The sequence below is a fragment of the Notothenia rossii genome (genome assembly GCF_949606895.1).
Source record: "Notothenia rossii genome assembly, chromosome: 5".
NCBI lineage: Eukaryota > Metazoa > Chordata > Actinopteri > Perciformes > Nototheniidae > Notothenia > Notothenia rossii.
The window spans coordinates 82143068-82158542 of NC_136903.1; the positions used below are offsets into that span (position 1 = coordinate 82143068).

General features: G+C 38.8%; 2 protein-coding genes across 3 annotated transcripts in view; one reads left to right on the forward strand and one right to left on the reverse strand.

The window, feature by feature from the left end:
• Nucleotides 1–2954, reverse strand: thoc7 (THO complex 7). Its single transcript, XM_079685405.1, has 8 exons — nt 2854–2954; nt 2476–2596; nt 1728–1855; nt 1436–1522; nt 634–691; nt 484–550; nt 320–389; nt 1–189 (listed from the first exon to the last, which is right to left on the reverse strand). Exons 1-8 carry the CDS (start codon nt 2870–2872, stop codon nt 128–130), a joined length of 612 nt encoding a protein of 203 aa, XP_079541531.1. The 5' UTR covers nt 2873–2954; the 3' UTR covers nt 1–127.
• Nucleotides 2955–10504: 7550 nt separating this feature from the next.
• The window catches only part of atxn7 (ataxin 7), a 33199-nt gene continuing 28228 nt past the window's right edge, over nt 10505–15475 (forward strand). The window contains exon 1 of one of the 2 annotated variants that reach the window (XM_079682210.1): nt 10505–10564. The gene's annotated coding sequence lies outside the window, so the exon portion shown is untranslated. Of the gene's footprint in view, nt 10565–13124; nt 13975–15475 lie in introns of those variants that run through there. The other variant, XM_079682209.1, reaches the window with a different exon arrangement.

Sequence of the window (15475 nt, forward strand, 5' to 3'; positions counted from 1 at the left end):
TGTTGGTAAAATGCGTGAACATAAGCTTTATTCAAAAATACATACAAAAAAGTATTCCATGACAAATAATAAAAAAATCATTTAAAAGCGGTTCACTTCAATTATTTCTGCCGGGATCGTCACAGGTTCATTCTCCAGTTTGAGCAGGGCTCTCCTGGTTGTTGTCGTCATTGTCTGATTTCTCGTCATCTAAAAAGATTAAAGTTATTAGAGAGGCAACGTTTTTTCCTAAACTCTACAGATGAGATTGATCAACAGCTATTAAGGAAAAAAGGCACACATGCCAAGTTCTGCATCTCCAATGTCCTTGTGTACTCACTCTCAAGTGTCTGCTGTAGTTCCTGTATGGTGCTGAGCAGCACATGGAACTGCTTCTTCCTTAACTCCAACTGTATGTGACAAAGTGAGAGCCAATAATAAAATGACTCATGGTCGAAGACATTGGATGTGGGAATACAAGGTGATAAATGTATTTAGCTTTACCTTAGCATCTACGTTCTCCTTGATTTGAGACAGCTGCTGGAGTTCTTTGTCAAGCGCTTCTAACTGCCTGTGATCAAACCAACAATAATGTGAGTATCATGAAAGCCCAAACGTCTTTGACTCAATATCTGGATGAAACAAATGACTCACTTAAGTGTTTCATGTCGGTCTGGATGTTGCTGGATAACCTTAGCCAAAGCATCGTACTCTGGAAGAAATGAAGTGAAAATGTGAGACAAGCGGCTATACAAAAACCTAGCTCAACCACACAGAAATATTTATGTTATTTGAAAAACCTATATTGCCACCAATTATTTTAAAATCAGTGAGAGATTACTTTTTATAAAAGCCCGTTTCCATTTAAAAAATGCATTCTCTATGAAGTTCAAATTAAACAAACCATCCCTAGGGTTTATCTTTTTTGAAAACGCTCCTTGAGCAACAGTTGATTGGATTATAATTGCAGTTGTATAATAAATGAAATGTAATAATCTGTGTGTATGACAACTTTACTTTGCTTCTCAAGGAAATGCTCTTTTTCCTGTGAAAAAGCTTGGATGTTTGGTTTTGATTAAACTGACAACATTTTAGTTAATCAGTGTGTTTTTGATAGCTTTTCTAGTTTGACTCACATTTTTGCAAACCCAAAGAACTTCAGTTTTGAATAATAAAGAAAAGGAGAAAGTCATTTAATTGGTGCAGCTGGAAGCAGAAAATGTATATTTTCCTTAATACATGACTAATCTATTGGCAATAACTTCTTTGCCATTTTAAATAACTATTGTTCTGCAGCACTATGTCAAGCTGTTGGATATATTGGTTGTACTTCAACATAGTGTGACACCTCAAATACTGCTTAGACTCTTCCTCAGTGTTTATAAATAACAAAAGCAGTACATTTATCATATAAATAATTACCATAATTCCATCTTGATCACTGAAATGCTCTTACCTTGGCGATTTTTCCGTACCCTCTTTGCTCTCTGTATTTCCTTTTTGCATTCTGCTATCTTCTCGTGTGCAGATGTGATGTTTTGTTCTGCAAAGACAACAGGGTGGTGAGAGATAAGGTTATTGTGTAAACACTTCAAAAACACAAAAAATACTTTGTTTTGTAGTGACCTAGATCTGCTAGTTACCACGATCTGCTAGTTACCACATTGTATTTTTGAAATGCAGGAACATGAGTAGTTCTGGTATAAAAAAGAAAAAAAACACAGACATACAAAATCACAATTTCTTACCTATGTTAGTGTAGATTTTCTCATAATTCTCCATTTCTCGAAGATTCATGTCATAAACCATTAACGTCTTCCCCATGGAGAACTCACACTGGCCCAGGGTGGCCATCACCCTCTGATACTGCGTGAACCTGAACAGTACAGCATAACGGTTTAATACTCAAACAAGTTGTCCACCACACTTTTATTTATAAAAAAATGTTATTATCAGAGGTGGAAGAAGAACTCGGATCTTGTACTTAAGTAAAAGTAGGACTACCTCAGTGTAGGAATACTCTGTTACAAGTCCTGCATTCAAAATATTACCCAAACGTTTTGACATCAAAATATAGTTAAAGTACAAAAAGTAAAACAACTCATTGTGCAAATTGGCCCATTTTGGAATAACCTATTATATGTTTTGATTACAATTATTGATGCATTAAAGTGTTATCCAAGCTAGTAAATGTGTAGCTAGTTTTAATTACTTTGTACAATACAGGTTAGTTTGTGAAAGTTACTCCAGGAGTAACTAAAGTCTTATTATTGTGTTGTTTATATTTCAGATAATCCAAATCTACAAATACCCAAAGGTATTAAACAAATGTAGTGTAGTAAAACCACAGTTTTTACCTCTGAATTGTATCGGGGTAGAAGTACAAGGTAGCAACAAACTGAAATGCTCAAAATTGTAAATAAGAACTGGTGTACGAGAGTAGATGTTTACATGACACCACCGGTTATTGTATATCTCCCAGTAGCGCTCACTCACCCTTCCTCCGGGGTCCCAGGCGAGTTGCACCATTTAGTGAAGCTCTTTAGGAGCACGTTGATTCGGCGGTCATCTCCAGCCCCGTCCCCGTCAATAAGAAGACGTTTCCGAATAACTTCATCTAAATAAGGGCAAAAACAGGATTCAAACAACATTCCAGATAAAGCAGTCACTTTTAAAAGCACCTAAGCTAACTGTTAACTAGCTAGCATGCCTTCTGTGTATTAGCTGTTTCGAGAACAAGCCTCTATCTTTTGTAACATTGGACCGTTTTGTAATTTGGCTGGATATATGTCGACACTTTAAGAGCTTCGGTACACATTTTAATTGTGTTTTTTTTCCAGAGAGCTTAAATTAGTTAATAAAACCATTACTTACCGTCCGTTACAGCTCCCATGTTTGTATGTAACTAAATAAACTTTATTGAAGAGCCGGAAGTGAACAAAGCAGCTCGACCCGCCTCCGATTAAATGGTCGGCAGTGATTGGTTACAGAAAAGGACTCAACGTTTTTTTGATAAAGCTTTATTTGATTTAGAAAAGGGTTTTACTACTACGTAAAATAATTAAATGAGCTTAATACTATAATGTGTGCTCATTTAAAACAGGGATATAGTCTAAATAGAGCTGAATGAAAGGCCATGAGTTTAATAACATTGTCATTTCCAGTGACACAACATGTAGGCTTACACTGTGGAGAGTCAAATGGAAACCTTTTGTCAAAAAACAAACAAAAAGATTGTTAGACTGTCACAAATACAGACTTTAGGAAGAACACAAATTGAATATGTATAAAGTGAAAGCTTGAAGCAATGCTATACTTCACCCAGTTTTATAATAAGCATTTAACTTAAAATGTGAATTAATCTAAGACTGATAACTATGGAGGACGGAACATGACATAAGTAGCCTATAAATAAATAAATGTATGAATAAAACATGAATAAATAAATACGGCAATAAATAAATATATACGAATAAATACATTTAGAAATAAATAAATGTTGAAATAAATACCGGAATAAAATAATAAATGCATAAATAAATATGGAAAAAATAAATGAATGTATAAATAAACATAAAAGTTGAGAATAAAACAGAACACACATTATTATAAATCTTTAATATATTTCTACATTTACGTTAATTTACATTTATTTATTTATGTATTTCTGTGTCCGTATGATAATGAGGCGGTCCTAACCTCAGTCTGAAGCATGGTCCAAGAAAGAATAATCACTTCACACATCTCCTGCACTTCCCCTGGTGGTTTTACCCTATAACATCTATTTAAGGCAGTGGTTCTCAAACTTTTTCAGTCGAGCCCCGCTAAACCCGGTTCCCATCTATATTGGGATTAATTATTGTTGTAAAAACATTACATTTTCTCTGCTAATAATAAGAAGATACAAAGATCCAACTATAATTTTATATTGTATTATGGATTACACATGAACAAAAGTGCTTGTAATAGATTGTGAATTAATTTGGCCTAATTCAAACTAGTCCTTCTTCCCTGAGTAGTAGATTTTTTTAATTCAAATGTCTTAAGTTTTGAGACCGCCACGATCAGTTCATTCTCAATGTTCAGCTTTGATCTGTATTTCGTTTTGATGGCAGCAACAGCAGAAAAGCACGTCTCACACAAGTCGGATATTGGAAAAGGCAGCAGTATGCCCACAGCTCTCTGACCAATGAGATCTTTTCCGAGCAGTGTTTGTTTACAATTTCTTCCCGCGCCCCCCCCCCCCCGCAGTGCCTCCGCGACACACCACAGTTTGAAAACCACTGGTTTAAGGAATAAAGGCTTTTGCATAAGGATTTTGAAACATTATTATTTTGTTGGGGAAATATTTTCCAAGGTCCATAACTTTGACCCAGTTTATCAGTTCAAACTGTCCTGACTGAGCACACGCACCTGTAACCTTGGCTGCTGTGCTCTCAGTGTTCTGTCTCCCTGTTCCTGCCTGTTGGCGTCAGCTGATAGAGCTGTTATGATTCTATCTTGTTATGCAGCATTATTATTCTCTCTGAACAAGCTAAATACATGGGTCTGGGGTATAGTTCTTCAGAATTGACGTGGCAACTCTACTGTGAAGTCAGAACCTCTGGCTGCTGTGACTTGTGATGTGAATTCTCCGGCCGAAGCTCCTATAATAAACCATCAGTGTTTGACATAAAGCTCCTGCTCTTCCCGTGTCTCCTTCATGAGTCGGTGACTCCCACTGCATTGCTACACAGAAGTTTCCCCCACAATTACTTTATTTTTTTATTAACATAAACATTTATTAACATTTCGCGCTCACTTTTGACGCCCGCAACATATGTGAAATCTCACAAAATTTTGCACGCGCAGCGTGGCAACTTGAAATATGTACGTAGGCCACGCCCACTTCCATTTTTAACGTAAACTCCCCCTACTTTAACTTTCACGTAAACGAACGAAACTCGCTACGTATATCTAGGGTACGGAGACGAACCAAAAAGCCTCTTGGAGGGGTATAAAATAAAGTACAGGAAGTCTGCCATTTTCGGCCATCCTCCGTACGAAATCTATCTTCTCCTAGGGACTTTATCCGTACAACTCGTCGGGTAGCTTCTCGAGACATGGGCAATTAAAAGTTATCAGGGAAACTTTTTTCTTTCGCACGGCGTAGCCGTGATTTGGCGCCAAAGTTCGCATTCGCTCGATGCTAGGCGGTCCCTCGCCATGAAACACGATAATGTCATAACGCCAACTGACATTCTCAGAACACCACCAAACTTCACATGATGGTTAACACTGCAGCCCTGAACAGCTCTAGGTGAAATCTGAGGTTACTTAATTTGGCGTTACCATGGCAACAGATCCTTCGCCATAAAACACGGTGTAGCTGTAACTCCAATGGACACGGTCCCATCGTCCCCCAATCTTCACTTTTATATCACTGGTCAATAGAGAACCGCAGTGACGCATCGTAAAACCCGGAAGTAAGTTAGCATTTTTAGCACTTCCGGTTCCTTCCTCAAAAAGCAATGCATTTTTTCCATAGGGTTTTGGAAAATAGCTCGAAATAAGGTCTGTGGTTGACACAAATTTAAGAGATAAGTCACGTTTTGTTCTACGACATTAAATACATCAGCGGTGACCCCACTGGGGATTTTTGAAGAGTTTACGTGTCTGAAAAACGATGGTTGTTACCGACTGGCTGAATAGGACTACAGAAATTGTCGAGGCCGTTGTACGTCATTACGCCGAACACGTAAACACTCCCGCTAAGTTTGTTTTCCCCTGTGTTCTGCTTGAAAGCAAGTACCTGCCTATCAGTATCTGTATATCTATATCTGACTATTAGAATCTGTATTTTTGAAATTGTCATTTTTAACACCGTAGTTTTACAAATTATAGAATAATTAATTACCAGTGTTTTCCAATTTTTTCTCGGCAGTTCGTTTCGTTAGCTAACGCTAGCGCTACTAGTTAGCTACGTAATGGTTTGTTGCTTTGCTCCGGGTTGCAGCCACAGGTCTTCGCATGAAACGTGCTTGTTCTATCGTTTCCCGGCCAATGTTTTCCAAAGGAGAGTCTGGATTCGTGTCATGAGGTAAGCTGACGTTACATTTTTGTCCATGTCACGGTAAAATGTAAATGATGGGTAGTGACTGTATCGCCGTTTTAGAGATGACGCTGCTGAAAAGACCGCAACATAAGGACAGATAATGAATACATCCTATTAAAACCTGCGTGGCTTATATGATAAGTCTAATTAGTACAAGCAGCATAACGTTTCACCATGTAACTAAAGATTGTAGTCAGGGAAATCAGTTTGACATATTGAACTAATAACAAATCACCTCTGGCTGGCAGAGAACTCTCTGCTCCATAGCTTCTCTTGGACGTAAAATCACATGTACATTTATATTCAATTTAATATTCCATCCCTCACACACTTTTGTATATAATAACTTATATTTTGTTTTTCTTGTTATGCTGCTGCAACACAAACATTTCCCAAATTGGGATCAATACAGTAATATCTTATCTTAATTAATTAAGAAATATAACTATTATAATTAGTGTAGCAGCTGACACCTATTTTCAATATGGATTAATCTACCATTTATTTCTTTAGTTCAATTTTGATCTATAAAAATGTCAAAATAGTGAAAATGTTCACGAGACTTATCAAAGTGCAAGGTTATATCTTTAGATGTTTTGTTTTAGCCTATGTACTGTATGTCTTAATGCTCTTACAGTATATGTGACGGTGTGACTTCCATGAAACTAATATTTTATATCTTCCCAACAGACGAGCTGACAGGAAACCTAACACTCTAACAACCACAACATTGCAAAGGCGAGTAAATATAAATTAAAAACAATTCACAATTTTTTTTATTTCTTCTTCCTTGCAGTGAGGTGAAGCTGACCTTGCACTTGGTGCCAGTAAGGATGTTCCTCACGCAGGCTGAATGTTTCTCCTTCCTTACTGACACAGAAGCCCTTGATTTGCAATGCTTCACTAATTGTCATTTCCCTGGCTCCGTAGGGACACTTTACCTCCAGCACAGCGAAAGACCCTACCAGACCATCTGGAGATGCCCCCAACAATTCTGACTCATGGACCTGCATCTGGGTTGCAGTGGTGAATGCCCTGACACCCTCACATTCATTCATAGTCCCCCACTGTACAGACAAAACACCATCAAGGGCCTGTTGTTGCCCTAGCACCCTGGCAATAAAGGAAGCAGTCACACGCTTTGACCTCAGGACAGCTCCAAAGTTGCTGGCAGTCAACCTTCCTTTCCTGAACAAATGCCAGTTTGGGTTGGTTCGCTGACCAGTGGTAGCCACCTGAATCGCCCTCTGTTGCTCTTCAGACAATGCCATGCTTGCCACAATTGCCTCAGGTCCCTGATGCCCAACAGATTTGATAATTTCAGGAACAGTAACTGTTTCCAAGCTGTAGTGTTCCTCTTCTGGCTCGGGGGAGAGAAGCCAAGAAATTCCTGAAAACCTGCCCCGAGTCTGTCCCTCAGCCAGTCACGATCTTCGGAGGTGGGCTCTCTTGTCAGCGGGTTAAATTAGTTATTGGTTTCAACAGGTACATTAAAACAGTTACTAAATCAGCTTACTATCACCTAAAGAACATATCTAGGATTAAAAGACAAATGTCACAGCAGGATTTGGAAAAAGTTGTCCATGCTTTTATCTTCAGTAGACTGGACTACTGCAACGGTGTCTTCACAGGTCTCACTAAAAAATCTATTAGAAAGCTGCAGCTGATTCAGAACACCGCTGCTCGAGTCCTTACCAACACTAAGAAAGTGGATCACATCACTCCTGCTCTGAAGTCTTTACTCTGGTTCCTCTCTGACACTAAGGAAGTGGATCACATCACTCCTGTTCTGAAGTCTTTACTCTGGTTCCTCACCAACACTAAGAAAGTGGATCACATCACTCCAGTTCTGAAGTCTTTACACTGGCTTCCTGTGTGTCAAAGAATATATTTCAAAAATACTGCTGCTGTTTATAAAGCACTGAACGGTTTAGGACCAAAATGCATTTGTGACCTCCTGCTAAATGATGAACCATCCAGATCTCTCAGGTCTTCAGGGACTGGTCAGCTTTCTGTCCCCAGAGTCAGAACTAAACATGGTAAAGCAGCGTACAGTTATTATGCTCCAAATATCTGGAACAAACTCCCAGAAACCTGCAGGTCCGCTGCAACTCTGACTACTTTTAAATCCAGGCTGAAGACTTTTCTTTTTGTCGCTGCTTTTAATTGAACTATTCATATCTTAGACTGCACTGGAACTTTTATCCATGTATTTTTCTTTTATTGTTTCTTTTATTAGCTTTTCTTTTTAATGACTGATTTTAAATGCCTTTTTTAATGTCTTTCATTTTTTGTAAAGCACTTTGAATTGCCTTGTGTTGAAAAGTGCTATATAAATAAAGTTGCCTTGCCTAATAAAGATTTCATGTGACACATACAATTGATTTGTTGATGGGAATGAATGTGAATAAATTAACTCTAGGTTAACGGTACTCTTGCTATCACTACTCACCGACACTATAAACCTTGTCCCTCATGCTAGCCCTGACAACACCGGTAAGCACACCTTCATCTAGGCTGCACTGTTACGTGTCCTGACTTGTAGTGGTTCTCTCCTCTATCTACACTCTTCTTGTCATCTTTGTAAAACGATATCAGATTGGTAATTGACACAGCCATGACTTCTAGTTAAATTCAGTGTGGCTAAAATGAAAAGCTTTATTAAATTATGCAAGCACGCGAAAGTCAAATTCAGCTTTATTGTCAAAAATTCTACATGTGTTATACATCCAGAAATATCGTTTCCCACAGTGTGACATGTATACATAAAACAAAACAAAAAGGGCCTAGATAAACGTGGTATACATTAAACAAAACAAAATGGGCCTAGATAACCGGGGTATACAGTTTAAAATGTTAATATATTTAAAGTGTTCAAAGGGCAGTTTCAGTGCAAGTCAGTTGAAACGATCTTAAGTTGGCGTGACGTTGAAGTCGTGCGACCCTGCTGCTGCACTGGCTTGTAGTTCGTTTATAGCATAACGTTAGCATTTCGCTTTTGGCGACTAGATTTATGATTCAAAAATTATAAAAGTAGGGTTGACATGTGGAGATTATCCGGCTTAACAAAACGTGATCCCTCTCTTAAATGTGTGTCAACCACAGACCTTATTTCGAGCTATTTTCCAAAATCCTATGGAGAATTTGCATTGGTTTTTCATGAAGGAACCGGAAGAAGTTTACTTCCGGGTTTTTCGACGCGTCACTGCGGTTCTCTATGCCTCAACGGTTCTACGTGAAATCTGAGCTCTCACCATATGCCGTTTCCATGGCAACGCATCCCTCTCCAAAACATACCATGTTGTTATAATTCAATGGAAAATCGTCCAAACGGCACCAGACTTCAGATGATGGCTAATGATCCGGCCCTCAACAGCTCTATGTCAATTATGGGATGTCCTCATATGTCGTTTCCATGGCAACGCGTCCCTCGCCAATAAACCTGGTGTTGTCATAACTCAATGGAAAATCGTGCAGACGGCACCACACTTCCGACTATCATTAATGGTCCGGCCCTCAACAGCTCTACGTGAAATCTGACATCTCACCATATGCCGTTTCCATGGCAACGCGTCCCTCGCCAAAAAATACGATGTTGTTGTAATTCAATGGAAAATCGTCTAAACAGCACTAGACTTCGGACTATCATTGATGGTCTGGCCCTCAACAGCTCTATGTCAATTAGGGGATGTCATCATATGCCGTTGCCATGGCAACGCATCCCTCACCAAAAAATACGATGTTGTTGTAATTCAATGGAAAATCGTCCAAATATCACCAGACAGGGCATCTGGAGTCAGGTTTCTTTAATACGTCATTTAGAAACAATGGAATTAAACCTTTTCAACTTGATCAAACTTCAGGTTTTTTTCCCATAAAAAACCTCCATTCAAACAACAAAATTGATATCTCGATTGGGACATTCCGGCTATGACTTCATCATTTCTGAACTACACCTTATAATTCTCCTTTGGCTGAGAGGAAGAGCTGTTGTCTTTGAGTCAAGTGAGGTGGTGGGTTCAATCCCAGCCGTGCAGTCATCATGTTGATTTATCTTGTGTATTGTGCTGCTTGTTAAATGTGTGCGTTATCTCACTGCTATAGTGGAGAAGAGTTTCAAAATCTAAAATCTCAAACCTGTTATAAATCCCATCCCTTACACCCCTGTTACTGATGTGGTACACCCCAAAAGCGGTACAATTATTTGTGTATTTACTTTTATTTATTTTTGCTAAACAGTGAATTTATTGTTTTGAAAAGCCCAACATTATCTGTATACATTTTGGTGACATTCATATCACTTTATGGTTTATCTGTACTGTTTGAGAAACAGTAAGAGTAAGTAGCGCCAAGGTGGAACCTTTGGCAGGTGAGCGGTGACATCTGGGTTATTTTAGGGGGAACACTTCCGCCCCCTCCTCAGAAGCAGTCCAGACGATCAACTGGATCCTGTGTATAATTCTTGCTGCTGCACTTTTCTGTTTTCTACAGGTCAGTACATGATGAAAATGATGTTAACTTGTGTAGATTAGATATAATGTTAGATGTTTAAGAGAGTGTGTTAGAAAGTTTTGAGCATGTTTGACATAGTAACGGTATTTTAAAAATACTAAACTGTCGGCAACTATAGATGCCATTTTCGCGGGCTTCAGCCGCACCGTGTGTAAAGGTGACCTGAGCGAAGGCTCGCAGGCAGGTTAGCTGCTACGCACGGATAATATGTTTTGTTCACCTGAGTGAAGTCTTGCAGGCACATCGCCTTGTTTTTCTGTTTATTAACACTGACAGTGTATTTATGTGAGCTCCATAATGTTATATTTGGTTGACAGGCCCACTTAATGCGCGGCATGTATCGGCCGGCCGGCGACGAAAGTATGTTACTTAACAAAAAACCCTATGCATTTAATGTTATTTTGGACAATTATTCATATAGTAATCAAATTACCTGAGCCCTTGAGTTGCCTGGAGAACAATAGTTACAGCATATATTTATTGATTTGAATTTTAACAGATCATTGATGCAATAACATTTTTTAAATGTTGAAGTTAAAAGCATCAATCTGGTGCACTTTGACAGCAAAATTAGGGACTAAATCTATGGATGCATCTCTCAACACCCATATGAGACAGAACTGTAAACAGATTTACTTTTTCTTTCAACATTTATTTGAACCGCAAGTGGAGGCAAAAGTGACTGCACCCAAAACATTAAACCTGCTAGCTAACTAGCCTAAACTCAGTAACAGAATGTGGGCAACACGTTCTTCTCCACAGCCGCGCGACCTGAAACTATCTGATAGATAGAACATAAGTAGCCTATCAAAACGGCGCAGCCCAGCCCAGTGGGGTGTGGGAGTGGCCGGAACACTTACAAATGTAACAGGGGGTGTGGGCAGGTGGTGGACCTCACCACCTGACCTCACCCCCTGTACTAGCCGGTAGGATCTAAGTAAGCAAAATGAAAAAGGGAGTGGCCGAAACACTTGCAAATGAAATTTTGAATGACAATCAAACATGTGGGAAGAAGGGGGGGCGGCGCCCCTATGGGCCGGCCGCCACTGTTGATAGCGTTATGTGTTTATATTGTTTATTGTTGAATTTCTCCTTGAGATACAGTAATTGACTGACAGACGGATAACTTAAATGGAGAAATGTGATATGTTTGTAAAGTACAGCTATTTGAATGTAACCATGTGTACTTTGAATTTTGAATAAGAAGCAATCCAGACGATCAACCGGATCCTGTGTATAATTCTTGCTGCTGCACTTTTCTGTTTTCTACAGATATAATTTATTGTTGCTGTGGTACCCAAGATTTTGGGACCCGTAACACTGAGTTTTAGGTATAGTAGCCAAATCTCCTGCTAATAAAAATGTATATCTGGCTCTTGAGGGGCTCTGAAGTGAAGTGTACTTCTTGCGCCAAATACATCAATAAAAGTAAATCAAAGTTTATTTTATCAGCCCAATATCACAAATGTTACTTTTGTCTCATGGGGCTTTAAGGTTTATACAGAACATGAATATGCTAGAAATTCCCGTCTGTAACTTTTTAAATATTTATTGAAGACAGAAGAGTATGAGTTTCTCCTTGCACTGTGCACAACTTGACACAAAGCTCCCAAATAAAAGGGGGACTGGTCCGAAATGTACACTTGTTATAAATGTTGTCGTATCCACAGAAAGCTACCAAGCAGAACAACATTGTGTGAAACACGCTGTTACGTGCTGGGTGTGTTTTTCTCTGTCTCTCTGCTGGTCTGCCCCTGGCTCCGCCTTCCCCAGGTGTCCTGATGACATTCAGCTGGGGATGACTTAAAGAGGAGAAGCTGAAGGAGAAGAGTTCTCTTTTTCCCGTCCTGAAACCGAGGGATTACGACCGTGGCTTTCCTCTCACCTCATGTCAATATATATATATTTTTGCTGTATTTATTGTGTGAACTCTGGAGGATATTAGTATAGGTTTTTTGCGGCTTTGTTTCTTTCCCAGTAGGCTGTGTTTGGACCTCTGGGTAGAGGAGGGAAGTATGGGTCCTACGGCTCATGGTGTGGCTGGCCCAGGCCCCCTTCTTCCTTTTTGTTTGTTTTACGCTGTCCTCCAGACTTGGTTCCTTTCTGCCGGTAGGCATACATGTGAGTTACGGCTTTGCCACAAATAAATGCCCGTCGATAACTAAATTCTGTGTTTGGCTTGGTTGTTTTTATGTTGCGGGTCTTCCCACGGGCCACTACCGCTTGGTAGAGGGACGGGACGTAACACACGCACAGAGATTAATAAATATATTAATGTTAGTAAAAATACATTCAAGATATTTGTGTTCTGTTTTCTTATCAACTTGTATTTATTTATATATACATTTATTTATTTAGTGTTAATTTATTCCTGTATTTATTTCCAAATTTTTATTTATGTATTCCTGTATTCATTTATTTTTTCTTATGTTTATTTATTGTTTTTTTTTTACTACATGTATTTATTTAATTTTTTTCCTCACCTTTATTTCTTCTTGTATTTTTGTATTCTTGTATTTATTCCTGTATGTATTCCTGTATTTATGCATTTATTTATTTGTAACTCTTGTCATGTTCTGTCTTCAATACCTGGCAAAATCATATCACAATAACAGCTTTAGTTGGGTGTTCAATTTGTTCTAAAACACATTGGTGGTCTAGAGGTTTATGCATTGTTTTTTCATGCAGGTGCTCGAGGTTCAACACCCAGGGGAGGGACATCTGTTGTCTTCTGCGATGCTAATATTACATTTGGAGAATTACAAAAATAAAATAAAACTTTTTCTAACAAAGTGAGGCCCATGGTTATAGCTAAAGTGGCATAGACGCAAAAGTGGCATAGCAGATAAAAACATGCATGCAATAACACAGAATTATGATTAAAGCATCAATAATTATAATCGTATGTATGAAATGGGACAATCTGCATAATGACTATACTTTTACTTTCTTAAGCATATTTTGATGCCAATAATACGTTTTACTTTGACTCGAGTAACGTTTTGATTGAGGGACATTGATTTGTAACAGAGTGTTCCTACACACTGGTACTTATACTTTTACTTAAGTACACGATCTGAGTACTTTCCCCACCTCTGCCTAGTCGTATGCCATAGTTTTTCCATGAAGATAGCAGACCAAAAATACTTTATGATGATGGGGAAGCAGCTTCAAGTCACCAGCGTGCGAACGTACGTGCGGGCGCAGTGACGTCCGTGTCCCAGAATGCAGTCTGGTAAACAGACATGGAAGCACCAGGTGAAGACCTCCACAGAGGCTGAGCTCTGCACTCGCTCTTTCCCACCGTCTTCTATCTCCTTCGCCCAGTGCATCCCGTTGATATACACCTGCCTGGTGTCCCGTTTACGCCTACATCACCCACAGCCTTGGTAAGAGTGAAGTTGTTCTCGATCCGTGACGACTGCTAATGACTTCTGCTGTGCTGTCAGCCTTCTCGCTAGCGCTAGTCACGGCTAGCTACAAGCTTCAGCTAGCATGCTAATGTAGCCACAGTGCTCTGTAGTAGCGTTAGTACCAGTCACAGCCCCCCACTGCATGGAGCCTGTTTTCATGACATAACTTCTGGTAGACTTTGTGTCTCTTTTGATATGCTGTACTTATAATTATCGTTTACTCTGCCGATTATATTGTTTGATACAATGTTAATGTGGTTAGTGTGTATAGTAGTGGTGGGAGCTTGCTTTCTTGGTGTCTGCTAGCTAATGTCAGCTAGCTAACAACTTATCAAGTTGTGCACCTAACCTACTTGTCAATGTCAAGTAGTAAGCATTCTAAATTACATAATCTAATTTGCCAATCATAGCCTTTGATATACTGTCTTTGTACAACCCAACCCACGATTTGTTTACTTTGCAATATAGCAGGTTGTTTGGAAGGACAATGTTACATTGTTTATATTACATTCATTCAATCTTAGTAGTAGTAGTAATATACAGTGTATTTAGAAATATGTTGAGGCTGGGTGACAATTCAATATGATGTAAACTTGCCTCTCAGTGTAATCATATTTTGATAATATTATGTTATGGTTAGTTATACACAATCCTGTTGTCAAAATGACATGTTTTCATGCAGTTTTTCAAAGTTTTAATTTATTTAATGTGAGCAACAAACATCTGAACAGACTTATTGCTTTGAATGTCAGTTGATTATTTTATGTTATTTTGCATATGCTTGCCATGTGATGATGTACACCCCTTATGGACAGAATACGCAGGGTACAACCTGCTACATCTGTACGGACACAGAACAGCCACCATTGAACAACCACTCTGAAGCACACTGTCTGTATTTCTCATTAGGCTTCTGGCTTCAAATGTGTCAAGTCTCAATGTTCATTACTTAACTCTCATACAAGCAGTTCAGTCTGTGAGTATTTGGCAGTTGACATATTTGCGTCAGCTAAAACAAAATAACGGCTATAAGATTACACTTGACATTTTATTCCAAGGCTTCATTGCCGTGGTTCTTATTACACTTATGTGAAAGGTTAATGGACTGGAGACATTTTTTTTTTTAATGATGTACAGGAAATAGTACGCCTTTTTTTTATTCAAAAAAATTCCAATCAAACAAAAATGCTAAGAGCTCCAGTTTATGTTTAAGCACAGATTTATATCCACATTACCCACACTTCTTGAAGCACCAGTCCAATGGCTGAAGCAAGATAGAGTTTCTTACACTACAGTTCCTCTCATATTCTCTCTATGTTCTTAGAAAGAAAGGAACGATTACTGGTAGCTCTATCATACAAATGAATTCCAACTCCCTGTAACATATTATCAAACGATCATTTGTATGTTTCCAAGTCAAACACACATCCTTACTTAAACTTCAAGATATTCGGCTGAGTTTGAAGTTTCTGGGCTT